The sequence below is a fragment of the Chiloscyllium plagiosum genome, unplaced genomic scaffold (genome assembly GCF_037043375.1).
Source record: "Chiloscyllium plagiosum isolate Xiang-an unplaced genomic scaffold, Cpla_swu_hap1 HiC_scaffold_1, whole genome shotgun sequence".
Taxonomy (NCBI): domain Eukaryota; kingdom Metazoa; phylum Chordata; class Chondrichthyes; order Orectolobiformes; family Hemiscylliidae; genus Chiloscyllium; species Chiloscyllium plagiosum.
The window spans coordinates 167,041,701-167,069,204 of NW_028270139.1; the positions used below are offsets into that span (position 1 = coordinate 167,041,701).

Below are 27,504 nucleotides of genomic sequence, written 5' to 3' on the forward strand. Positions count from 1 at the left end.
ATGACCTTGAAACATCAAATTCAACTAATGGTAGAATTAGAAGGACTCCACAATAATTGGCTGAAAAATTTGCTACAATTGTTTTTATTCTCTTTTGGTTAAAAATAGGAATGATTAAGCATTAAAATATAGATCCACATTAATGCCTAGTACAATATTATACCTTTATGCTTTTCTCTGTGTCCCAAGATCTTCAATTAAATATATACTTGCCAAATTAACAACGACAAAAATGCTTTACCACTGGGCTGTTATCCAGCCAATGGTGGCTTTTTCAGGCTCACCACAGACAGTTGTGACCCACAAATACTATGGCTGTTAAGGAAGCAAATTATCAGAAAAGACAAACTAGGTTAACAAACACTCACCCTCATTTGTCTACATTCTATGTTACACAAACTGCACACGTGGGGGAACCTCAGTGCAGGGACACCATAGTAATCATTCATCAACTTGGGCTTTGGTAATCCCTTCTTCACCACTAGAACTGTTCGCTTGATTCCATGAGTACTGTCATCTCGCGACGGTTCCATTGGATAATTCTGGGGTGGACATTTATAATCTTCATTCCAGTTTCCTTCTCTCAGCGCTTCACGACTGTAATGCATACTCTGGTTCTCCATGGTCCTATCTCGGTAATCATACTGTTGCCCATGCCCATAATCTACGACACTGCTCTGTACTTCTCTTCTGTAGTCTTTATCTTGTAGCTTGTACGGTTGATCGTAACTACTGGATTGTTGCTGCTTGTTCATTTTCCGCATTCTTATTTCTCTTAAAATGTAGGGCATATTTTCTGGCGTAAGCTTCTCATCTGGGTAACGACTTAGCTCTTCCAGATCTTCATTTGACAGGCCAAAGTTGGCCAATATATTAGAAGCCTTCATTGTGTCATGAAAACGTTGAACTGCAGATCTCTGGTCTCCACTTTGAGATGCAGGTGTACTAGTGCTCCCATACCCAGATCGAAAGCCTCCAGATGAAGAACTCTGATAGGAGGACCACTGACCTAAGCCTACATTATTTCCAGGTTGATTCATCATTCCCATATTCATTCCACCAAAGTTGCCTTGTGATGCTCCTTGAGGTCCCATTCCCATTCCTCTTCCTCCTCCTCCTCCTCCTCCGCCTCCTCCTCCTCCTCCTCCCCCCATGTATGGTCCTGGGTTATTCATACCATACTGGCTAGATGGTCCTTGATTCTGGCCAAACTGGTTTGGTGGTCCTTGATTCTGGCCAAACTGGTTAGGCGGGCCTTGATTCTGCCCGAACTGGTTAAGTGGGCCCTGGTTTTGCCCAAACTGGTTAGGTGGGCCCTGACTCTGCCCAAACTGGTTTGGTGGGCCATGACTTTGCCCAAACTGGTTTGGTGGGCCATGACTTTGCCCAAACTGGTTTGGTGGGCCATGACTCTGGCCAAACTGGTTTGGTGGACCTTGACTCTGGCCAAACTGGTTTGGTGGACCTTGACTCTGGCCAAACTGGTTTGGTGGTCCTTGACTCTGGCCAAACTGGTTTGGTGGTCCTTGACTCTGGCCAAATGCCCCTCTGGCATTGAACATGCTGATCTTCACTAGAGCTTGATTCAACGATGCAAGAGCGGTGTTGGAAACGGTTGTGGAGGCGACAGAGTTCAGCTGCTGAAGGGCCAGCTGGGCCTTTATCTGGGCGAGCTGCAAATTTGCTGAGCCTAATAGAAGTGGACTGGTAATGCCGAGGTTCAATGAATTCACTGCTGGAGCACAATTTTCCAAGAATAACGCAAAGCTGAAAGTTAAAAGACAAACATTAGATTTTTACGTCTCAGGTAACTTCCACATTTAAAGGGTTTTAAAGCCAGATCAATATATTTATGCTTGACTGCTTAAAAAAAAAGAGCTATTTCTTCAAGTAGTAACTAAACAGAAGGTCACAGTTAGATCAGGACATTGAAGACATGATGAAATGGGTATGTATAGTTGATAACATTGGAGCTTTCAGAAGCATTTCCGCCCCATACAAAACTTAAATTACATGATAATGCGGCAACTATTGATACATCTCAGCTTTTCAAAAGCTTAAGTTTAAAAAAAAATCATGGAATGATAAGGCTCAAGTTAGATAGAGACCCACAAGTGAAAACATTCCATAAGCTTTCGGGTTGCTTCTGCGAAGTGTCCCAAGTCCACAGCATCCTGTTGCACTTTTTACAAACAATCCTGGGTAACAATAAATTCTCCATGTACTGAAACCATAAGTGAAAATCACAATGAATTGTTACAAGGATGACTTCTCAGACCTTCGAAAAACTGTATGAAGGGTCCTAAAAGTGTTCTCCTATGAAAGAGAGAAAATCCCAAAAATTGTTCATCCTTTTCTTTAGAAACACCATACCACGCAATCAAATTCACAGATTTTCTTTCTTAACTCACTCATAGAACTACAAACTTAGTCTAACATATTTTTATAGATTGATGAGCTATTCAGGTTTCTAAATGGTGCAGCCCCTCCTGGAGTCCTGCAGTTAGTGACACCATCTTTTAAATTATGAACGTTTCATGAATTCTCATATCAGGCCTTTCCTGGGGCCAGGCTGATAGACATATGGAATTCCATATGTCTTCCTTTTTGACAATCTAAATATCCACAAAATGTTTCCTTCAGTAATTTCTCGAGGGCTGATGCACCCATCCCAGGAAGGCCAGGCTTGGAAGATGTAGCTTTCAGGGACGCTTAGTTCAGTTGGGAGCACTGAATGTCAGTGGGATTAAACGCCACTATAACGTTGGCTTCCTGCAGCAGTATGGAAGAAACACCATCCTTCATACAGAATCTGGGATGTTAACAATGCAGACCAACCCTGATCAATGGGTGTCATGAATTGCATACAGGAAGAATGGCCATGAGGATGACTTACTGGAAAAGTGCAAGCAGCTTAGGAAGTTTACGCTAGCTTTTAAGGAAGTGTTAAGGGCCGAAAAATGACAAGCACTGACACATTTGTTTAAATTTGCAAAACCAACTACTTAATGACAGACAATTATCCTATTCCAAAATAGGACAAAGATGTTGGGTTTTTGACCTTACCGAGCAGCAGCTTTAATTATAACACATTTGTTTAGTTGATAACACGTGGAGGAATAAAATCATGTTTTCAAGATCCACTCCAGGAACTGAACATACCACACAGATAGACAGTACTTCAAATACATTAGGGAATGCAATATCGACTGAGCTGCTTCCTTTAATAAATAGGACATAGCTGTCTGATTAGATCTTAAGCACTTAAAGCTGCTTTACATTTGCTCACATTAGTTACTTTACTTCAAAGACAACTGGCTCAACGGCTTAGAAATGTACTTAGCACATGAAAGAGAAAATCTCAAAATTTGGGCATTCTTTTTCTTTAGAAACACTACACCACGCAATCAAAATTCACAGATTTTCTTTCTTAAATCACTCTCAAAACACTCAATAGCAAAGTTTAGGGTTCACTAACAATAAACAATAAAATGAAGCACTCAAGAATGTTAACCAGATGTTTAAAAAATGTTCTGTAAAAACAAAAATTTACTGTTTTCTGCTTACTCAGAGAATGTAACTGAGTTACACAGACCAAGATGATCACAGGTTCAATCCAGTTAGCTCAACTAAGTTGCAACAAGAGTAAGCTAGAAAATGTTCTCAGAACACCTGGGCATGGGGAAAAGGGAGACACAGGGTGTACTGGGTGCCAATTAATGACAATCTAGTGGCCCCTTCTGCAATACCTAGTCCTAGAGATATATAGCACAGAACCTGATCTCCTCTATGAATCTAGTCCTATTTGCCAGCATTTGGACAATATCCCTTCAAACCCTTCCTATTCATATACTCATCCAGATGATTGTTAAATACTGTAATTGTACTAGCCCCCACCACTTCCTCTGACAGTTCACTCCATACACACACCACCCTCTGTGTGAAAACATTGCCCCTTAGATCCCTTTTAATCTTTCCCATCTCACCCTAAACAATGGTCTCTAATTTTGGATTCCTGGAACCTAGGAAAAAGACTGCTGATTTAACCTATCCATACTCTTCATGATGATTTTCTAAACCTCAAAAGGTCACCCTTCAGCCTCTGATGCTCCAGGGAAAATAGTCCCAACCTATTTAACCTCTCCCTACAGCTGAAACCCTCCAATCTTGGGACTATCTTTGTAAATCATTTCTGAACCTTTCAATTTCACAACATAGGAGGGAGACCAGAACTGCATGCAATACTCCAAAAGAGGCCGAATCAATTCCCTGTATAGTTGCAAAATGATAGCCCAACTCCTACACTCAATACACTGACCAATAAAGGCAAGCATACCAAATGTCTTCTTCTCTACCCTATCTACCTGCGTCTCAATCTTCAAGGAACTACGGACCTGCACTCCAAGGTCTCTTTGTTCAGCAACACTCCCAAGTACCTTAACATTAAAAGTTTACAAGTCTGCCCTGATTTGCCTTTTCAAAATGAACTCCATTTGCCACTCCTCAGTCCGTTGGCCCATCTGATCAAGATCCCATTGTACTGAGGTAACCTTCTGCGCTGTCCACTACATCTCCAATTTTAGAGTCATCGGCAAACTTACTAACTATACCTTCTATGTTCACATTCAACTCATTTATATAAACGACAGAAAGCAGTGGACCCAGTATCAACTCTTATGGCACACTGCTGGTCACAGGCCTCCAATCTGATAAGCAACCCTCCACCACCACCAGTCTTCTATATTCAAGCCAATTCTGTATCCAAATGGCTAGCTCTCCCTGTGTGATCTAACAATGCTAACCAGTCTACCAGGAGGATCCTTGTTCAAAGCCTTACTGATGTCCACATTGATCACATCCATTGCTCTACCCTCATCAATCCACTTTCTTACTTCTTCAAAATCTCAGTCAAGTCTGTGAGACATTATTTCCCATGCACAATGCCATGCTAACTATTCCTAATCAGTCCTTACTTTTCAAAATACATGTTAAGGTGAAAGTGAGGACTGCTGGAGATTAGAATTTAGAGTGTGGTACTGGAAAAGCACAGCAGGTCAGGCAGCATCTGAGAAGCAGGAGAATCAATGTTTTGGGCAAAAGCCCTTCGTCAGGAATTTATGTAAACCCTTTCCCTCAGGATTCCCTCTAACAACTTGCCTACCAACGACATCAAGCTCACCGGTCTATTGTTCCCTAGCTTTTCCTTACCACCTTTCTTAAATAGAGGCATAATGCTCACCAACCTCCAGACTTCTGCACCTCACTTATGGCTATCGATGACACTACTATCTCAGCAAGGGGCCCAGCAATCTCTTCCCTCACTTCCCACCGAGTTCCAGAATACACCTGATCAGGTCCAAGGGATTTATCCACCTTTATGTGTTTTAAGACATCTAACACTTCTTCTTCTGGAATATGGATATTTTTCAACACGTCACTATTTATTTCCTCAAGTTCTCTCGCTTCCATATCCTTCTCCACAGTAAACACAGATACAAAATATTCATGTAGTATCTCCTCCATTGCCTGCGGGTCCACACATAGGCGGCTTTGCTGATCTTTAAAGAATCCTATTCTTTCCCTAGTTACCCTTTTGTCCTTAATGCATTTGTAGAATCCCTCTGGATCCTCATTAACCCAATGTGCCAAAGCTATCTCATGTCCCCTTTCTGGCCTCCTGATTAGCCTCTTCAGTATAGTCCTACTGCCTTTACAGTCTTCTCAGGATTCACTTGATCCCAACTGTCTATACCAGACATATCCTTCCTTCTTTTTCTTGACCAAAACCTCAATTTCTTTAGTCATCTGGCATCCCCTACACCTACCAGCCCTTCACCCAAACAGGAACATACAGTCTCTGGACTCTCATTATCTCATTTTTGAATGCTTCCTGTTTTCCAGCTTTCCCTTTACCTGCAAACATCTGCCCCAATCAACTTTTGAATTTAGATGTAGAAAAGTGGAATTTGCTGGAATGGAATGCTGGAATGCAGGCTTGAATAGGGGCGGCACGACAGCTCACTGGTGCCTCACAGCGCCAGGGTTCTGGGGTCGATTCCTGCTTTGGGTGACTGTCTGTGGGGAGTTTGCACCTTCTCCCCATGTCTGAGAGAGTTTCCTCTGGGTGCTCCGGCTTCCTCCCACAAACCAAAGATGTGCAGGTTAGGTGAATTGGCCAGGCTAAATTGTCCATAGTGTTAGGTGCATTAGTTAGGGGTAAATGTAGAGGAATGGGTCTGGGTGGGTTACTCTTCGGAGGGTTGTGTGGACTTGCTGAGCCAAAGGGTCTGTTTCCATGCTGTAAGGAATCTAATGTAAACCTCCTTATTCATTCCACAACGAATGACCATTTGGTTGTGGATAAGACCAACAATGCCCATAGTATTTCCAGCAAGGAAATTAACACAGAGCAAGAGAAAACTACCAGAGAAGTAAAGATAGAACATAGAAAAATACAGCGCAGTACAGGCCCTTTGGCCCTCGATGTTGCGCCGATCCAAGTCCACCTAACCTACACTAGCCCACTATCCTCCATATGCCTATCCAATGCCTGTTTAAATGCCCATAAAGAGGGAGAGTCCACCACTGCAACTGGCAGGGCATTTCATGAACTCACGACTCGCTGTGTAAAGAATCTACCCCTAACATCTGTCCTATACCTACCACCCCTTAATTTAAAGCTATGCCCCCTCGTAATAGCTGACTCCATACATGGAAAAAGGTTCTCATGGTCAACCCTATCTAAACCCCTAATCATCTTGTACACCTCTATCAAGTCACCCCTAAACCTTCTTTTCTCCAATGAAAACAGCCCCAAGTGCCTCAGCCTTTCCTCATACAATCTTCCTACCATACCAGGCAACATCCTGGTAAACCTCCTCTGCACCCGTTCCAGTGCCTCCACATCCTTCCTGTAGTATGGCGACCAAAACTGGACACAATACTCCAGATACGGCCGCACCAGAGTCTTATACAACCGCAACATGACCTCAGGGCTCCGGAACTCAATTCCTCTACCAATAAACATTTTGAACAAAAACATTACACTTAAGAGAGGGCTGATTATCACGGTTGGCTGGATGGCTAGTTTGTGATGTATCGTGTTGTCAACAGCATGGGCTCAATTTCTGTACCAGCTGAGGTTACCATGAAACCTCAACCTCTCCCCTTGCCTGAAGTGTGGTGACTATCAGATTAAACCACTACCAGCCATCTCTCTCTTATGAGAATACTTCCCCTTATGGGAGAGTCTAGGACTAGAAGGCATAGCCTTAGAATAAAGGCATGCCAACTTAAGACTAAGATGAGGAGGAAATTCTTCACATAAAGGCTGATAGCGTCTTTGAAACTTCTTGCCAAAGAGAGTTGAGGGAGCAGAGTCGTTGTTGTTATTTAAGGCTGAGATAGATAGATTCTTGATCAGTAGGGGAATCAAGGGTTAAACAAAAAAGGCAGGAAAGAGGAATATTGGATCCGCCATAATCCTACTGAATAGTACAGCATGCTCATGGGGCCCGATACCTATTCCTATTTCTTATTATTCAACCGACACTCTTCATAAACCAATTATATACAGTCGGGGTTCTGCTATAATGTGTTTCCTCAACTCGAATTTGCTTTTAACGTGATTGAAAAATTTACAGCATTATTTGTAGAATGTGAACTTTCCTTATGTGTACAGGCTCCATTAGTTTAAATGGCACGACTATTGTGCAAATTTCTTCTAACATGAGATTGCACAGTAACAGAACTATCGCGTTATATCAGAACTGACTGTACCTCAAATACAAAAGTGTACTGTAATATTCTGTCCAATCATTATAGTTTATAGTTATATACCTCAATGCAAACATACTTCTTGCTCAAAAGGCCACATGAAATAGGCACAGTTGATTGAAATTAAAGTTAATTTCTCCTCAAATACTGCAATCTACCACTATGTCCGAGCAGTCAGTTGAGGGTCCGAGCGAGAAGGCTGTGTGTTGGTCAGTCTTATGGCAAATTGCACCATCATTCACATGATTTACAGAACATGGAACATAGAACAGTACAGTACAGGCCCTTCAGACCTCGATGTTGTGCTGACCTTTTATCCTACTCTAAGATAAAACCAACCAACATACCCTTCATTTTACTATCATCAACTTGCCTATCCAAGCGTCACTTAAATGTCCTTAATGTGTCTGACTATCACCGCTGGCAGTGTATTCCATACACGTATCACTCTCTGTGTAAAGAAGCTAAAGAACTGACCTCTGACATCTCTCCTAAAGCTTCCTCCAATCACTTAGAATTATGCACCGTTTTAATAGCCATTTCTGCCCTGGAAAAAAGTCGCTTGGCTATTCACTCCAAATATGCCTCTCATCACCTTGCACATAGGGCGGCACGGTGGCTCAGTGGTTAGCACTGCTGCCTCGCAGCGCCAGAGACCCGGGTTCAATTCCCGACTCAGGCGACTGACTGTGTGGAGTTTGCACGTTCTCCCCGTGTCTGCGTGGGTTTCCTCCGGGGGCTCCGGTTTCCTCCCACAGTCCAAAAGATGTGCAAGTCAGGTGAACTGGCCATGCTAAATTGCCCGTAGTGTTAGGTAAAGGGGTAAATGTAGGGGTATGGGTGGGTTACGCTTCGGCGGGTCGGGGTGGACTTGTTGGGCCGAAGGGCCTGTTTCCACACTGTAAGTAATCTAATCTAAAAAAAAACATCTCTGTCAAGTCACCACTCTTCATCGCTCTAATGAGAAAAGCCCTAGCCCCATCAATCTTTCTTTATAAGATACGTCCTCCTGTCCAGGCAGCATCCTGGTAAATCTCCTGTGCAGTGTCTAAAGCTTCCATATTCTTCCTATAATGAGGCAACCAGAATTGAACACAATATTCCAAGTGTGGTCTAACTAGGATTCTATAGAGCTGCAGCATATCCTCGTGGCTCTTAAACTCGATTCTCCTGCTAATGAAAGCCAACACACTATATGCCTTCTTAATAACCCTATCAACTTGGCTGGCAACGTTGAGGGATTTCTGGACATGGACCCCACGATCCCTCTGTTCCTCCACGTTGCCACGAATCCTACCATTAACCCAGTATTCAGTATTCAAATTTGATCTTCCAAAATGAATCACTTCAGACTTTTCCACATTGAACTCCAACTGCCCAGTTCTGCAACCTGTCAATGCCCTGTTGCATTATACAACAGCCCTCCACACTATTCACTATTACCAACCTTCGGATCATCGGCAAACTTACTAACCCACTCTTCCACTTCCTCATCCAAGTCATTTATAAAAGAAAAAGCACGTCTTAGGACAGATCCCTGCGGAACACCACTGGTCATCGAGCTCCAGGCTGAATACTTTCCATCTACTACCTGTCTTCTATGGGCCAGCCAATTAATTCTGTATCCAGACAGCCAAATTTCCCTGTATCCCATGCCGCCTTACTTTCTGAATGAGCTTACCATGGGGAACCTTATCAAACGCCTTGCCAAAATCCATGGACACCACATCCACTGCTCTACCTTCATTAATGTGTTTTATCACATCCTTCATCCTAACATTTTCCATCCTCCAATCATCTGACACTACTTCAGTGAAGACGCAAAGATCATCGCCAAAGGCGCAGCAATCTCTTCCTTGCTTCCTGTAGTAACCTTGGATAGATTAACTCTGCCCCAGGGGACTTATCTATCCTTACGTTTTTCAAAATTTTCAGTACATCATCCTTCTTAATATCAACCTATTCAAGCATATCAGCCTGATCCATGCTGTCCTCACAAACGACAAGGTCCTGGTCAGTAAATAGCAGTGATATGTATGCCCCCCGTATACATTTCTATTACTTAGTATGTGTTTTTACATTGATTGTGTGGACCTCTTGATTATTCAGAATACTTCTTCAGTTGACATATTTCTCATCCAATAGGTGCTAACTAACAAAAACGTTTGCTGTATATAACTAAGACAAAGATTTAGAAAATGCAGCAATTCAACTGTACAGCACTCTGAACAGAGCACCTGAATGCGAAGGTACATGGAAACCATTTGAAAGCTGGAGACATTGAAGAGAAGTCCGATGCTCTTCCCCAGTGCCAGAGTTCTTCACTGAAGGATCATATTGGCAAATTATACAGGAAAGTTGAAAACTGGAGGTGATTTGTAAAATAAAGATCTGACAAGGTAACAAAACCACAAGTTTATGGAAAAAATAGAATACAGGAAGCTCCTTGCACCAAGTACGATGCAGTGAACTCCAGATATAGAGTGGAGATGAAAATTCTGGAAATTTTTAACAATGGGAAAGATGGAAAAAAGTTTAATTTTCTTTCCAAAATAACAGTGAGACAAGCTGAACAGGCTTACTCAACCATACGTGCCTCTGAATACCACATATAACCTTTATATGTAACATTTTAATTTATACCACATCTGTCTTTCTGAATTAAATGGCATCATATTGACAACTGTTAATAAAGACAATACCTGCTAAACAAATTAATTTTAAGCTTGTAACACCAAGTCTGTATTCTAACATTTTTTTCTAGCTCTACCTCAGTGGGTAAGCAGTTGTAACCATTCTATCATCAGTTACTTCATGCCACCTCAGTGAAACATGGAAGCTTACACAGAGAAAATGCAACAAATATATGGGATCAAGTTGAAATTGGTCCAGGTTCAACTGTGGCAAATTCTATTGTTGAAGACAGGTCAAAAGGTGTGGGCTCACTTTTTCAATTCTTTTCAGGAAATTGGGCATGGCTGGCAAAGCCAGCATTCTGCCCTCATGATGGTGGTTGCGACCTTTTCTGCCTATACCCACTAGAGACAATAAGAAAACAAAAAATCCACAATTTTTGACCCAGTTAAAATGAAGGAAAGGTGGTAAAATTCTAGGATAGGATAGCATATAGTTTGAAGGGATCTTTGTTCTTCTAAGTGGTACAGGTCACAGGTTTGGAAGATGCTGTCAAAGCAGCATTGCAAGTTGATGTGCTTATCATATAACATGCACAACAGAGCCACTGTGCATCCACTATAGGTGTGAGTGTTTAATGTGTTGAATGCGGTGCCAATCGATAGGGTTGCTTTGTCCTGAATGATGCCACTCGTGGCTGTTGTTGAAGATGAACTCATTTAGTCAAGTGCAGAGTAGCCCATCACATTCTTGACTTATGTCACGTAGACTTGGGACAAACTTGAAGGCAATGTCACCAAGCCTCACTTGGTTTTTTTTATATTCACATGTGGGATGTGGACATTGCTGGCTGGGCCAGCATTTATTGCCCATCCCCAATTGCTCTTGAGGAAGTGGTGGTAAGCTGCCTTTTTGAACTGCTGTAGTCCATGTGTTGTAGGCAGATCCACAATACAACCAAGTATTTATACAGCCTGTCTGGTCAAATTTCTGAGTAGTGCTAGCTCCCCCATGATATTGATAAAGTGGGGCTTTCACTTAATGGTAACTATTGTCCATGTTTTGACCAAGTCTGCATTGTGGGCAGCAGCTGAGTAACACTGCAGAAGAACCAGTGAGCACTGGAACTACTACAAGTCAACACTGATAACATTAAGTTACTGGTGATCCTAAGTACGCTGATAAGGCTGTAATCAGTGGCACTGAATTTGTCATGCTTTTTATGAAAGGATGTACCTGAACAACTTTCCATATTGTCAAGTACATGCTGGTGTTGTAGCTGTACTGAAACATCTTAACTAGGTGCCTGGCAAGTTCTGGGGTACGAGTTTTCAGTGCTGTTGATGGAATGTTGTCAAGGCCCAGAGCTTTTGCACTATCTTCAGCTATTTCCTAATAGCTTATGGAATTAAACTGAATTAGCTGAAAATTGGCATCAATGTTAGAAAATGTCAACTTGACCAACAGACTGCCATCAATGCCAGACGATTAACTACTATCCTCAACACAGAAGTTAGTTACAAAGCAGTCATCTGAAATGTTAAGCAGAACAGCTATTTCAAGCAATTCTAAATCTTTGCATCTTAGTACTGGCGATAAGCTTATTCAACTTGCTGTATATGTCTCTTTAAAATCTTTGCAAGTAAAATGTATTATTTTCTGACTATCTTATGAGGGCATGAGAGAGGAACTGACGAAAATAGGCTGGAAGCAGAGCCTAGCAGGGAAGACAGTAGAGCAAAAATGGCAGGAGTTTGTGGGTAAAATTGAGGACACTGTACAGAGGTTTATCCCCAAGAAGAGAAAGATTATCCGGGGAGGGATTAGACAGCCATGGCTGACAAAGGAAGTCCGGAAATCTATCAAAGAAAAAGAGAGAGCCTATAAAGTGGCAAGAGCACTGGGAAATCAGAAGATTGGGAAGGCTACAAAAACAAACAGAGGATAACAAAGAGAGAAATAAGGAAGGAGAGGATCAAATATGAAGGTAGGCTAGCCAGTAATATTAGAAATGATAGTAAAAGTTTATTTTGACAGGCAAGAGTAGACATTGGGCCACTTCAAACTGATGCTGGAAGCCTAGTGATGGGAGATAAGGAAATAGCTGGAGAACTTAAAAAGTACTTTGCGTCAGTCTTCACAGTGGAAGACATGAGTAATATCCCAACAATTAAAGGGAGTCAGGGAGCTGAGTTGAGTATGGTTGCCATTACAAAAGAGAAAGTGCTAGAAAAGCTAAAAGGCCTTAAAATTGATAAATCTCCTGGCCCTGATGGGTTACATCCTAGAGTTCTGAGGGAGGTGGCTGAGGAAATAGCGGAGGTATTGGTTGAGATCTTTCAAAAGTCACTGGAGTCAGGGAAAGTCCCGGATGATTGGAAGATCGCTGTTGTAACCCCCTTGTTCAAGAAAGGATCAAGGCAAAAGATGGAAAATTATAGGCCAAATAGCCTAACCTCGGTTGTTGGTAAAATTCTAGAATCCATCATTAAGGATGAGGTTTCTAAATTCTTGGAAGAGCATGGTCGGATTAGAACAAGTCAACATGGATTTAGTAAGGGGAGGTCGTGCCTGACAAACCTGTTGGAGTTCTTTGAAGACGTGACAAGTAGGTTAGACCGGGGAAACCCAGTGGATGTGGTCGACCTAGACTTCCAAAAGGCCTTTGATAAGGTGCCACACGGGAGGCTGCTGAGCAAGGTGAGGGCCCATGGTGTTCGAGGTGAGCTACTGGTATGGATTGAGGATTGGCTGTCTGACAGAATGCAGAGAGTTGGGATAAAAGGTTCTTTTTCGAAATGGCAGCCGGTGACAAGCGGTGTCCCGCAGGGTTCAGTGTTGGGGCCGCAGCTGTTCACATTATATATTCATGATCTGGATGAAGGGACTGGGGGCATTCTAGCAAAGTTTGCCGATGATACAAAGTTAGGTGGACAGGCAGGTAGTACTGAGGAAGTGGGGAGGCTGCAGAAGGATCTAGACAGTTTGAAGGAGTGGTCCAGGAAATGGCTGATAGAATTCAATGTGAGCAAATGCAAGGTCTTGCACTTTGGAAAAAAGAATAGAAGCATGGATTACTTTCTAAACGGTGAGAAAATCGTAAAGCCAGAGGGATCTGGGAGTGCTAGTTGAGGATTCTCTAAAGGTAAACATGCAGGTTGAGTCCGTGATTAAGAAAGCGAATGCAATGTTGTCAATTATCTCAAGAGGGTTGGAATACAAAACCACTGATGTGCTACTGAGACTTTATAAAGCTCTGGTTAGGCCCCATTTGGAGTACTGTGTCCAGTTTTGGTCCCCACACCTCAGGAAGGACATACTGGCACTGGAGCGTGTCCAGCGGAGATTCACACAGATGATCTCTGGAATGGTTGGTCTAACATATGAGGAACGGCTGAGGATCCTGGGATTATATTCATTGGAGTTTAGAAGATTAAGGGGAGATCTAATAGAAACTTACAAAATAATACATGGCTTGGAGAGGGTGGACGCTAGGAAATTGTTTCTGTTAGGCGAGGAGACTAGGACCCGTGGACACAGCCTTAGAATTAGAGGGGGTAAATTCAGAACAGAAATGCGGAGACATTTCTTCAGCCAGAGAGTGATGGGCCTGTGGAATTCATTGCCACAGAGTGCAGTGGAGGCTGGGACGCTAAATGTCTTCAAGGCAGAAATTGATAAATTCTTGATGTCACAAGGAATTAAGGGCTACGGGGAGAATGCGGTTAAGTGGAGTTGAAATGCCCATCAGCCATGATTGAATGGCGGAGTGGACTCGATGGGCCGAATGGCCTTACTTCCGCTCCTATGTCTTATGGTCTTATCTTGTACCTTTATGTAATCTTGCGCAATAAAGTAATTATCACACACCTAGAGTAATAGAATTTTACATTATGAAAAGAGGCCATTCTATTCAGTGGGAATTAATATATTTAATGGCTTGAACACAATTTCTTGATAATTTATTTAGTGGCATTTCCATATGTCTTGTTACTGTTTGTCACTACCTGTAAAATGGCTTTCTTTCATTCATAAATACTGGTAAAATTGTTCACTTATTGTGCAAATCAACCTAAATGACAGAAAGGTTGAATTACTTCCTCCTATGATTTAGCCAATCGTGTTCATGTCCATTCTCTGCAATAGCAATTCAGCTGGTACCATTTTCCACGTGTTTCCTTTAAAAGATTCAAATTCTCTCTTCAGTTAGTCTCCAATTCCCTCTTAAAAGTCTCATTTGAACCTGCCTCCACCACAAACACTGGCAATGAATTCCAGATCATAACCAGTTGACATGCCAAATGTAGGCAAATGGAACTTTTATATTTTGGGAAACCTGGTCAGCATAACAGAGTTAGATCAAAGGATCTTTTCCATGCTGAATATCTCTATGACTTTTTAATTCTATTTTTGTTTGCTGTTTAATCTGAACAGTTTCAACTTAATGTATAAATTCACAACTCAAATCTCCTCTTAGCTTTCTCTGAGGAGAACGCCATCAGCTTCTCCAACGTATCTACATTTTCATTTAAATCATACTGGCTTCAAAACTTTTGACTTTGTTTCTCTCTCCACAAATGCTGCCAGACCTGCTTAGCTGTTTTTATTATCTACATTATCTCGGCACCCCTGCAAGCTTGTGGCTGGTTCTGCGGAAAGGTTGAAGAACTGAGTAGGTTAAACGTTTCAGGTTTCTTCCCACTTCAAGATTCTGCAATATTTACTGTGCATTTCTAACAGTTTGTGCTTTCATTTCTACCTCTGGCTAGATTCAGAGTCATGTTACTATTGAACAAGATAGTCGAAGACTGGAGGTTGGCTAACCTGGTTCCACTGTTTAAGAAGGGTGGTAGGGACAAGCCAGGGAACTATAGACCAGTGAGCCTGACGTCGGTGGTGGACAAGTTGTTGGAGGGAATCCTGAGGGACAGGATTTACATGTATTTGGAAAGGAAAGGACTGATTAGGGATAGTCAACAAGGCTTTGTACATGGGAAATCATGTCTCACAAACTTGATTGCATCTTTTGAGGAAGTAACAAAAAGGATTAATGAGGGCAGAGTGGTAGATGTGATCTATATGGACTTCAGTAAGGCGTTCGACAAGGTTCCCCATGGGACACTGATTAGCAAGGTTAGATCTCACGGAATACAGGGAGAGCTAGCCAGTTGGATGCAGAACTGGCTCAAAGGTAAAAGACAGAGGGTGGTGGAGGGTTGTTTTTCAGACTGGAGACCAGTGGAGTGCCACAAGGATCGGTGCTGGGTCCTCTACTTTTTGTCATTTACATAAGTGATTTGGATGCGAGCATAAGAGATACAGTTAGTAAGTTTGCAGATGACACCAAAATTGGAGGTTAGTGGACAGCAAAGAGGGTTAACTCAGATTACAACAGGATCTGGACCAGATGGGCTGAGAAGTGGCAGATAGAGTTTAATTCAGATAAGCGTGAGGTGCTGCATTTTGGGAAAGCAAATCTTAGCAGGACTTATACACTTAATGGTAAGGTCCTAGGGCGTGTTGCTGAACAAGGAGACCTTGGAGTGCAGGTTCATAGCTCCTTGAAAGTGGAGTCGCAGGTAAATAGGATAGTGAAGGTGGTGTTTGGTGATGTTGTCCTTTATTGGTCAGAGTATTGGGTACAGGAGTTGGGAGGTCATGTTGCAGCTGTACAAGACATTGGTTAGGCCACTGTTGGAATATTGCGTGCAATTCTGGTCTCCTTCCTATCGGAAAGATGTTGTGAAACTTGAAAGGGTTCAGAAAAGATTTACAAGGATGTTACCAGGGTTGGAGGATTTGAGCTGTTTTTCCTGAAGCGTCGCAGGCTGAAGGGTGACCTTATAGAGGTTTACAAAATTGAGGGGTACGGATAGGGGAAATAGGCAAAGTCTTTTTCCTGGGGTCAGAGAGTCCAGAACAGGACGGCATAGGTTTAGGGGGAGAGGGGAAAGATATAGAAGAGACCTAAGGCGCAGCCTTTTCACGCAGAGGGTGGTATGTGTACGGAATGAGCTGCCAGAGGAAGTGGTGGAGGCTGGTACAATTGCAACATTTAAGAGGCATTTGGATGGGTATATGAATAGGAAGGGTTTGGATGGATATGGGCCGGGTGCTGGCAGGTGGGACTAGATTGGGTTGGGATATCTGGTCGGTATGGACGGGTTGGAGGGTCCAGAGGACTGGAAATGGTGAATGTAACACCCCTGTTTAAGAAAGGAGGGAGGGCGAAGACAGGATAGTAAAGTATAGGCCAGTTAGTCTGACCTTGGTCATTGGCAAGATTTTAAAGTCCATCATTAAGGAGTTTAGAATGATGAGCAAGTTTCTCACTGAATCTTAGTGAACATTCAGAGGCCTGGATAGAATGATACGGAGATGATGTTTTCATAGTAGGAGAGACTGGGATCTGAGGCCACAGCCGTAAGAGTAAGGGGGTGATTCTTTAGAACCGAAACAAAGAGGAATTTCTTCTGCTAGAATCTGTGGAACTCACTGCTACAAAAGACAACGTCGCTAAGACAGAGATACACAGGTTCTTATTAGTAAGGGGATAGAGGATTATGAGGAGAATGCAGGAGAATGGGGCTGAGAAACACATCAGCTACGGCTAAATGGCTAATAGGCGGAATGCCAATTCTATTCATGTAGCTTATGGTCTTACGGATTCTAAAATCACAAATATAATAGGTGAATAGCATTGCATAAAATTTGCTTGTTCTGAATCAGATCAAACCAGAATATTAATATGTAAATCAATTGCAAACATAACATTGCAAACTAGCACATTTAAATCTAACACAAGTGATCAGACATGAAACTAGTAAAATTGTTAGAGGCAGTGAGGCTTAACAGTTCTGCGCCAGTCTTAAGTTGTTCCTTGGTCCGAGGATGGCATCTACTCAAGATTGAAATTTTCTGTAGTGGGTTTTCTTGTGACTGAAAAGCAGATTACTGACCTATGGGTCTTTGAGCACATCCTGCCAGACAGAGATCTGGAATGCAGGATTTCCTTCCCATTCTTGCCTCTTCTGCTACTGTTCTTCCCTACCAAGGCATTTCGGCTCAACGCATAGTGCAGCTTAAAAGAGATGCTATTGTCATATTGAACAGCTGGTAGCAAGCTCTTTCCGGATATTAATACAATGCTGCTGCATTTCAGGGAGAGCTTCAGTGTCTCTCAAAAGTTTCCACATTGAATATTTGAGTGTTTAGCAAACAGATGGTATTCAGCTATCTGGGCACTGCATCCAGTCCATCACAGATGATTTTACATAAGTTCTGCCTGAATGCTTGGAGAGCTGATTATTAAAAAAAATACACTATTTGTTCAATAGTGCTTCCATTCAATCTGGAGAGTATGGTACAGGCAATACTGAGGAAATTTCTCTGACTCTTTTACATCAGTCATACACAGTCCAGGTGTCACTACAATACAGGTATGTGATGACAACTGCTCTTACACTCTGGTTTTGTTAACACAAAGTCATGAGCCAGTTAGTTGAATAAATTAAATGGTTACATGAAAATGTTTGTAAAAATTTTCATCTCCAGCTCCAATGTTCTGTAAGATTTAAACCAAAAGAATGCTGTCATCTCCGCTTTTAATTGATCTCAGCACCCACCCTCAACATACTTAGAACAGCATGATGATGATTTCTGGCTGCTTCCTGCTGAGTTTGGAATATCTTTCACAATACAGTCTCTAACTCTTTCTTATCAAGCAATTCCCCCCTTCAATTGAGATGTTAAAGAGTTAATTTGTTTTGCTGACATAAGAAATTGGATGTCCTGGAGGGGTGTGCTTTTCTGTCTTGCAGGCAACATGTGACAATCTAATCATACTCTGTAAATGCTGCAATTTAAGGAATAACCTAATCATACATTGTTTATGGGTGGCATGTGACTATGGGGGAGTAGCGGGGGGGGGGGGGGGGTTGTGTCTTGCATGTTTGACTGTCATGTGAAACACTATAAAAGGGAGGATGGTTCCTTTGTTCAGAAAGCTTCGCTTGACGCACTCCCAGACGGACCGTAAAGTGTGTTAAGTGACCCTCCAAAAGCTGGTACTTGCTGAAATGAATCGCGGAGGTTCACAGAGGTTGGCGTATTGCAGTTGCATCAATAAGAATCTCAAGAAGGGAGCCTAACATTTGGCGATAACAGTGGGATTCCAACATATATGGAGCTTCGAGGCAGACTGAGTAAGAGATCGCCTGCGTGACGTTAACATGAGACAGATGGGCCAGCTGGGTAAGATTTACCTTGATCTCTCTCACTAAACCGATCATTCAGTAGGACTATGTAGTGATGGAATCTCTGAAATAACTTATGCATTTGTACGCCAACTAGTTCGACCTAGAGAGGTTAGAGTCCCCCTGGAATTCAGAGGTTAGAGTCCTCTAATAGCAGGACTTGAGGTCCTGGAACATAGTACATAAAGTAAAGGATAACTACTGTGTCTGTCTCAATCACCCTGCCTTAGACCGATTGTTAAGAGGGCAAATCCTCCACGCGAAAGTCAGGTCCCTGAAGTTGCTGTGGAGACAAAGGACACTGGACTAGTATATGGAGCTAAGTTAGGAAGTTGAATCTTAAAAATGGGACAGACGATGGATAAATTGGGTGTCGGAACCCCTTTGCATCGGTTATGCCCGGATAACCTCCAAAACAAGGAATAGTTCAGGTGCCCGTCAGGATGTTTAAATACAAAATTGAGAAATGAAATTTGGCTGATGGGAGGCACTTGGGACATAGATAAATATTTAAAAGCTGAGATGGCAATTTGGAAATGTAATATGGGGACTAAATGGAAAACCTTAATACCCATGTGGAGAAAGACTGCTGCGGAAATAACAGATAAATCTAAACAGGCCAGCTGGGAGAATAAAGCACAAAGAGGGATTAAAGTGTGAGATCATGAGGGAAACTCTAAGTCTTGGGAGGTGCTGAAGAGTCAGTGTGAGGATGATAATACAAGTAGAGAACAACAGGAAAAATTAAGAAAGGAGGCAAAATAAGGAATCAAAGCTGAAACGCCAAACTGGACCATCAAGTGGGAATAAGTACCTCTTGACATTTCTGATCTGCTAATAATGTTTCAAAATAATGACACTGATAGCCAGCTATGATCACAACACTGATTTCTGATGTCCTCAGTGAGGCCTATTCAAAACTTAATATATTTCCGAAATCTCCTCAAAGCCATCCTTTGCCCCAAGCAATTGGCCATAATCAAATGCGAGTTTTGAGAAGGTTTGTAGCTTAGGTTGAGATTCTGGATGTAGGTTTGCTCGTGGAGCTGGAAGGTTTGTTTTCAGATGTTTCGTCATCATACTAGGTAACATCTTCAATGAGCCTCCGGATGAAGCAGGTGTTTCCTGCTTTCTATTTATATGCTTGGATTTCTTGGGTTGGCAATGTCATTTCCTGTGGTGACATCATTTCCTATGGTGATTTCATTTTCCTGTGTTTTCCTCAGAGGGTGGTAAATGGGATCCAAGTCAATGTGTCCGGTTGGAATGCCATGCTTCTAGGAATTTTCATGCATGTCTCTGTTTGGCTTGTCCTAAGATTGATGTGTTGTCCCAGTCGAAGTGGTATCCTTCCTTATCTGTATATAAGGATATGAGTGAGAGAGGGTCATGTCATTTTGTGGCTAGTTGATGTTCATGTATCCTGGTGACTAGTTTTCTGCCTGTTTGTCCTATGTAGATTTTGTTACAGTTCTCGCCTGGTATTTTGTAAATGACATTAGTTTTGCTTGTTGTCTGTATAGGGTCTTTCAAGTTCATTAGCTGCTGTTTTAGTGTGTTGGTGGGTTTGTGTGCTACCATGATGCCAAGGGGTCTGAGTAGTCTGGCAGTCATTTCCGAGATGTCGTTGACGTGGGGAAAGTGGCTAGGGTTTCTAGACGCATTTTGTCTGCTTGTTTGGGTTTGTTGACTTTGTCGACATATTGACTTGGATCCCATTTGCCAACCCCTGAGAAAAAGAACAAGAAGTGACATCCCCAACCCAAGAAAACCAAACATATAAATAGAAAGCAGGAAACACCAGCAGTGCTTCATCCAGAGGCTCACTGAAAATGTTTTGTCACCATACTAGGTAACATCTGAAAATGAATATTCCAGCTCAGCGAGCAAACCTACATCCATAATCAAATGTGCTGCCCATGTAATGGACAATACGGACGTCAGCACTGGCCATGCCAGAGCTAACTGAGCTGCCAAGGATGCGGCAACAGCCCGCAATTCTATTGTGTCCTCTATGAACCGGCAGGCGCTAAATCAATCACCTGCCTCAAAAACAACAGGCATACCAGACATTGTCACTGCGCAGCATTTACAGGGGGCGTGCCCCGACCTAGAAAAAGAAATATGTAAGACACTTGGGTGTTTGCACTCAAAAGGCCTCTGGTTCGCCAAGTGTGTATACCTGATACTTTGTTACCAATGCTTATTGACTGCCTTCATACTGATACTCACCTTGACAAGAAGGGAAAGAGAGAAGGAAATACAAGGATACCTTCAGCAGCTAAAGTTTCTCCATTCACAGGCAAAGCATACTTTTGGACCACCGCCTGCACCTCCACAACCTAATCCAAGTCCCCACTCCACTTACCCAGCCCCCTGGAAATGTTACTCATTGTGCCCTCAGCGCCAAGTCACATTCCTGAGAATCTTGCTCAGTGCTTCTGATACACATATGACCACTGAACGTATCACACCCATTCTGGCAACCCCTCCTGCTATCGCAGCACCACCTGCCCCGAGTAGGGGGATACAACAGATTCAATTAGCTCCCCAGTCATTAGCATGGAAAACGATGAAGCTAACAAAGGTGAAGAAGAGGTCTGTGTGCTTTTTGTCAGTGGAATTTCTATGGATATTACACCATGTGAGCGTTACCTTCTCTTTTGACTATTTAAAGGTTATGAAGGTTCACTGATCAAGCTATCAAAACATCCAGTTGCTTTTGTTATATTTGACAGCAGAGCGGGAGCAGAAACAGCAGAGAATGCATTAAATGGCATTCGATTTGATCCAGAAAATCCTCAGACTCTCCGGTTGTAATATGCAAAGGCAAACACAAAGATGGCCAAAAACAAACTGATGGCTACACCTAACCTCACAGATATGCATCCTGCCTTGGCAGCACACATTCATTGCATAGGTCCCCGACAACGTTGCAGGAACAGCCTTGATCCCTGCATCTCCAGAGGCCTGGGGTCCCACAACAGAACTGACCCCTGCCAGACCTGATTGTGTTTTCAAGTTGGACTTTACTGAAAATGATTTTAGATAACTGACTCATTTCCACTCAACTTAGAGGGGGTGGAGTGGTTACTAAGGACTGTGGATTTAAGAACTTTACTGGTGAACACTTTTTCCCACATAGGAGGATCCTGGGGATCCTATTTACTGCATGGGCTAGTAATTCTTGTTGTTATAATCATTGTCCATTGTGTATCAATAGCTTGCTTAAATATTAGCTGTCAGATTCTTACGAATAAGCTGGTAACGCTTTTTTCAGCTCCATTTAGTTGGTTATCATGGAATGATAAAAGGAGGGAATGAGATGTTAAAAGGTTCATTTGTTCTGCTGACATTTAAGAAATTGAACATCTCGTGGGGGTGTGTTCTTCTGTTTTGCAGGCAGGATGTGACAATCAAATCATACTCTAAATGCTGCAGTTTAAGCAATAACCCAATCTCACCCTGCTTTAAGGAAATAATCTAATCACTTTACATTGTTTTTGGGTGGCATGTGACTATGGGGGAGTGGCAGGGAGTTGTGTTTTGTGTGCATGGCTGACTGTGACAAAATCCTGTATAAAGGGAGATGAATCGCTTGTTCAGAAAGCCTCGCTTGACACGCTCCGCAAGTATCGTGAAGTGTGTTGTGATCCTCCAAAAGCTTGTATTTGGTGAAATAAATCATGGCTATTCACAGAAGTTGGCGTATTGCAACTGTATCAAGCGTGTAAGAATCTCAAGAAGGGAACCTAACGCCATCACCCCCAATTTTATCAAGATTCTATATAGATACATATCAAAATTATCCACACCTAATGCCTGAACACCAACTCTAGACCCAAGCAAGTTTAGTAACTTAATGACAAACAAAAACTAATTGATACCAAGCACTAACCACCATACCTGTCTATCAACTGATAAATCCTTCAGGTTTAAGCCACTTGGGAGAAACCTGGGAAGAATCAATAAATAGAACATACTCCAGAAGAAAATGTTAACATCCAACATAAGTTTGACTCGGGAAAATCATGGACTGTACTCAAGATTAAAGCTGCTAGAATGAAGTGGGAAATGGATCAAATACATACTCCGCTTGAACTCATTCTTACCCATATCCTGTAAGAAACAGGTGAGTATGACAATTAATTTGGCTCACACTATGTGAAATTAAGAAAACAGCAGTATTGTTCATATCAGCAATATTCTTTTTGATCCACCAATCAAGCTCTTTTTAATACAATGATGACACAGGCACCTATACTGAAACAATGCTCAAGTGTTGCCCATGGGGGAAAAAAAGACAAGGTTTATCTTTGCAATCATAAGTAGCAGAGATAAATCCAGCTAACAATATTAGTTTTCTATTGAAATTGAAACCCTCAACACCCTTTTAAATGAAGAATGGACTCAAGAAGTATTTGAAGTAAATCAATGAATCTTAAAAGAAATTGAGGTCAAACACAGTCAAGAGTAAAACCAATAAAATCAGCTGTTAAACATATCAAGGTAAATAATTTTATAACTTGAATTTCATAACAACGGGAAAGGGCACACTCTTTTCCACTGACATTCATAAACATTACTTGTTGTCTCTCATAAGTCACCCTACCAGGCCAGGGTCATCTACATCACAGGGACAAAAACAAAATCAAAATCAAAATCAATGTGACCTATACATGTGTGGTCAACAACGCCTTTTTTGGGTTATGTTTGCTTTTCCCCTTTGTAACTATGATCTCCCCAGATGGTGCATACAATCATATCATTAATCATTGTAGCAGCTCCCCATTCGTTGTGGCTCTTTCATGAACTCACACCCATCTGGATATTCTGAACTCAATATCTGCCAAACTTGTTCTTCATGGTTGATTTTTGTTTTGCAACTAAAATTCTTCCAATTTAAATGAGCTAAATCAAATCAGTTTTGGGCACATTTGCTCTGAATTTGCATTAGATGCAACTACTTGGGAGTCAGTGTTACAGATAATGCTGCTCCGTAGTTTGATCCAGCACTGTCATCTCCACCTGATTCGGTTTGTAGATGTATCTCATGACGTAACTTTCCTTAAGACACTATCAATGGTCCCTTGCAGATGAGGATGACTTTCTTTGAATCTCAGGGTCAGTCCGTAGGTGACTGTATAGACCGATGCGGCTTCTCCAGGTTCTGTTACATTTGGGGCAGGTGGTGGTCACAGGAAGAGATGGGTGGGGCATTGGTGTCACAGTGCACTCTTTACGCTATTTTCACCTGACGTCCGTTTGTTCCTGACAGCAAGTCAGAAGTGCTTGATGCCTTCCCAGATGCTCCTCCTACTCCACTTTGGACAGTCTTGGGCAGTCAGTGATTCCTGGTGTCTATGGGAATAATGCACTTCGTCAGTGAGGCCTTGAGGCTATCACAAAAGTACTTCTTCTGTACACCTGTGGCTTGCCTGCATTTCAGAGCTGGGTATAGAACAGGTGCTTGGGGAATTTCATGTCAGTCATGCAGATGACATGCTAAGCCCATTGTAGCCAATCAAGGTTGATCAGTTCCTCAATGTTGGGGATGTTGGCCTAGTCAAGGACGCTGGTGTTGGTGCATCTTTCTTCCCTGTGGATTTGCGGGATCTTGTGCAGGCAGCATTGGTAGTACTGCTCTAACGCTTTGAGGTGTCTGTTGTAGAGCCATGTAGGAGAGCGGGAACCACCAGAGCTTGATCTTGGATCTTGTTAGCCTTAAGCATCCTTTTCGTCAGGTGTCCAAAGGCTGCGCTAGAACACTAGAGGCAGAGTTGGTATCACCAGCTTCAATCAATCATATTTTAAAGTTTTGTCTTTCAGAATCTGCAACTGAACTGAAATGGTCTTATTTATGACGCAAGTTCAAAATGATTCTTAATTGTAATGGGATCATCACAATGTATAGTTCTGATGATAAAAATCAAAGGAGTTACTGAGTTATTGCACAGAAAGCCATTTGGCTTCCTCTGTTATGCCCTCACAGACACTGTGCATGATGTTATTTTCCCATCATTATTCAATTCCACTTAGTGGACTCATAAAATTAGCCTACACTACACTCAGGCAATTACAGAGCTTACCATGCATTGTGAGAAAAAGGTTTTCCATATTTCTGTGGCTTCTTTTGTCAATTACCTTAAATCTTCCACAGATGGCGACAGTTTTCCCCATGTACTTTACCCCCCTCATAGACTGTGAGTATCTTTTCAAATCTCCTCAAACTTCTCTTCGCCAAGAAGTTTCAGCTTCCATAATTTATCTAGATGATTGAAATTCTTCATCCTTGGGGAACTATTCTCATAAATCTTTTCTGCGGCCTCTCTAATGTATTAGATTACTTACAGGCCCTTCGCGTCAACAAGTCCACACCAACCCTCTGAAGAGCAACCCACCCAGACCCATTCCCCTACATTTACCCCGTCACCTAACACTATGGGCAATTTAGCATGGCCAATTCACCTAACCTGCACATCTTTAGACTGTGGGAGGAAACCGGAGCACCCGGAGGAAACCCACGCAGACACAGGGATAATGTGCAAACTCCACACAGACAGTTGCCCGAGGCGGGATTTGAACCCGGGTCTCTAGCGCTGTGAGGCAGCAGTGCTAACCACTGTGCCACCATGCCACCCAATAAACAGAAGAGACTTCCTTGTTTAAGTGTAGTGCTTGGAAAAGGACAAAATATTCCAGTTGGGGTCAATTCAGGGTCTTATGCAGGTTTTTCATAACTTCCTTCGGTTTTCTACCCAATGCCCTATTTATAAAACCTAGGATGGTGGGGTATTTTTTAGTCAACCTGTGTTATGGCATACTACTAGAGGAGATGGAGCTTGAGTATCTTGGCTCAGACGCAGAGACACTATCACTGCACAAGAGGTCTCCTTAGTATGCTCAATTAAATGGTGTTTTCAACCTGCCATTTTGAATATTTTATGTACCCCAAGGTATTCCTACTCGAGCAGCACCTTTAGAATCACACATTATTTTCCATTTTCTTATCAAAATGCATCCTTTTACACTTCCTGTACAAAATCTTACGTGCCAGCTGGCTACCCAGTTTACTCATCAATGCCACTGTGAAACTGATTATTATCCTCACAATTCACAATATTCCCAAGTTATTTCTGCAATCCATCAATTTTGAAACATGTACTGCAGGGAATGTGATGACGTAATGGTATTATCGCTAGACAATCAATCCAGAGACCCACGGGAGATGGTGAAATTGAATTAAAATTAACATAATCTGGAATTCAGAATTTACTATGACCATTAAGTCATTGTCGACTGTGGGAAAAACCCATCTGGATCACTAACATCCTTCAGGGAAGGAAATCTGCCATCCTCATCCGGTCTGGACGACATGTGACTCCAGACCCACAGCAATGCGGCTGATTCTCAATCGCCGTCTGAAGCAGCCTAATAAACCATTCATTTGTACTAATCGCTACAAATTCTCATAAAAAGGAAACCGGACAGATGTTAGTAAAGTGGATGAACTGTTCAACACTTCCATCCGCCATCACGAAGACCTCCAAGCCCTCCCCTTCTTCCTCTCCCGCCGACCCAACCAGTACCCTTCCACTGACTGAACTGGTCCTCACCCTTAACAACTTCTCCTTCCAATCCTCCCACTTCCTCCAAACCAAAGGAGTAGCCATGGGCACCCGCAGGGGCCCCAGCTATGCCTGCCTCCTCGTCGGATGTGCTCCCATGAGGAGGTTGAACAGTTCATCCACTTTACTAACACCATCCACCCTGACCTCAATTTTACCTGGACCGTCTCAGACTCCTCCCTCCCCTTCCTAGACCTCTCCATTTCTATCTCGGGCGACCGACTCAACGCAGACATTTACTACAAACCAACCGACTCCCACAGCTACCTAGATTACACCTCCTCCCACCCTGCCCTCTGTAAAAACGCCATCCCATATTCCCAATTCCTTTGCCTCCGCCGCATCTGCTCCCAGGAGGACCAATTCCAAAACCGAACAACCCAAATGGCCTCCTTCTTCAAAGGTCGCAATTTCCCCTCAGACATGGTTGGCGATGCTCTCCACCGCATCTCCTCCACTTCCTGCACCTCCGACCTTTAACCCCGCCCCTCCAATTGCCACCAGGACAGAACCCCACTGGTCCTCACCTTCCACCCCACCAACCTTCAGATACATTGTATCATCCTTCGTCATTTCCGCCACCTCCAAACAGACCCCACCACCAGGGATATATTTCCCTCCCCACCCCTATCAGCGTTCCGGAGAGACCGTTCCCTCCGCGACTCCCTCGTCAGGTCCACACCCCCCCACCAATCCAACTTCCACTCCCGGCACCTTCCCCTGCAACCGCAAGAAGTGCAAAACTTGCGCCCACATCTCCCTCCTCACCTCCCTCCAAGGCCCCAGTGGAACCTTCCATATCCGTCGCAAATTCACCTGCACCTCCACACACATCATTTACTGTATCTGCTACACCTGATGTGGCTTCCTCTACATTGGGGAGACAGGCGCCTACTTGCAGAATTTTTCAGGGAACACCTCTGGGACACCCGCACCAACCAACCCAACCGTGGCTGAACACTTTAACTCCCCCTCCCATTCCGCCAAAGGACATACAGGTCCTTGGCCTCCTCCATCGCCAGACCCTGGCCACACAACATCTGGAGGAAGAGTGCCTCATCTTCCGCCTAAGAACCCTCCAACCACACGGGATGAATGTCGATTTCTTCAGCTTCCTCATTTCCCCTCCCCCCCAACTTATCTCAGTCCCAACCCCCGGATTCAGCACCGCCCTCTTGACCTGCAATCTTCTTCCCAACCTCTCTGCCCCC

General features: G+C 42.9%; 1 protein-coding gene across 3 annotated transcripts in view; it reads right to left on the reverse strand.

Moving 5' to 3' along the window:
- znf638 (zinc finger protein 638) overlaps positions 1-27,504 on the reverse strand; it is a 216,157-nt gene that overhangs the window by 99,062 nt on the left and 89,591 nt on the right. For all 3 annotated transcript variants that reach the window (XM_087992078.1, XM_087992072.1, XM_043691939.2), the window contains exon 2: positions 369-1,767. In XM_087992078.1, coding sequence (XP_087848204.1) covers positions 369-1,767 — 1,399 coding nt within the window. The remainder of the gene's footprint in view (positions 1-368; positions 1,768-27,504) is intronic.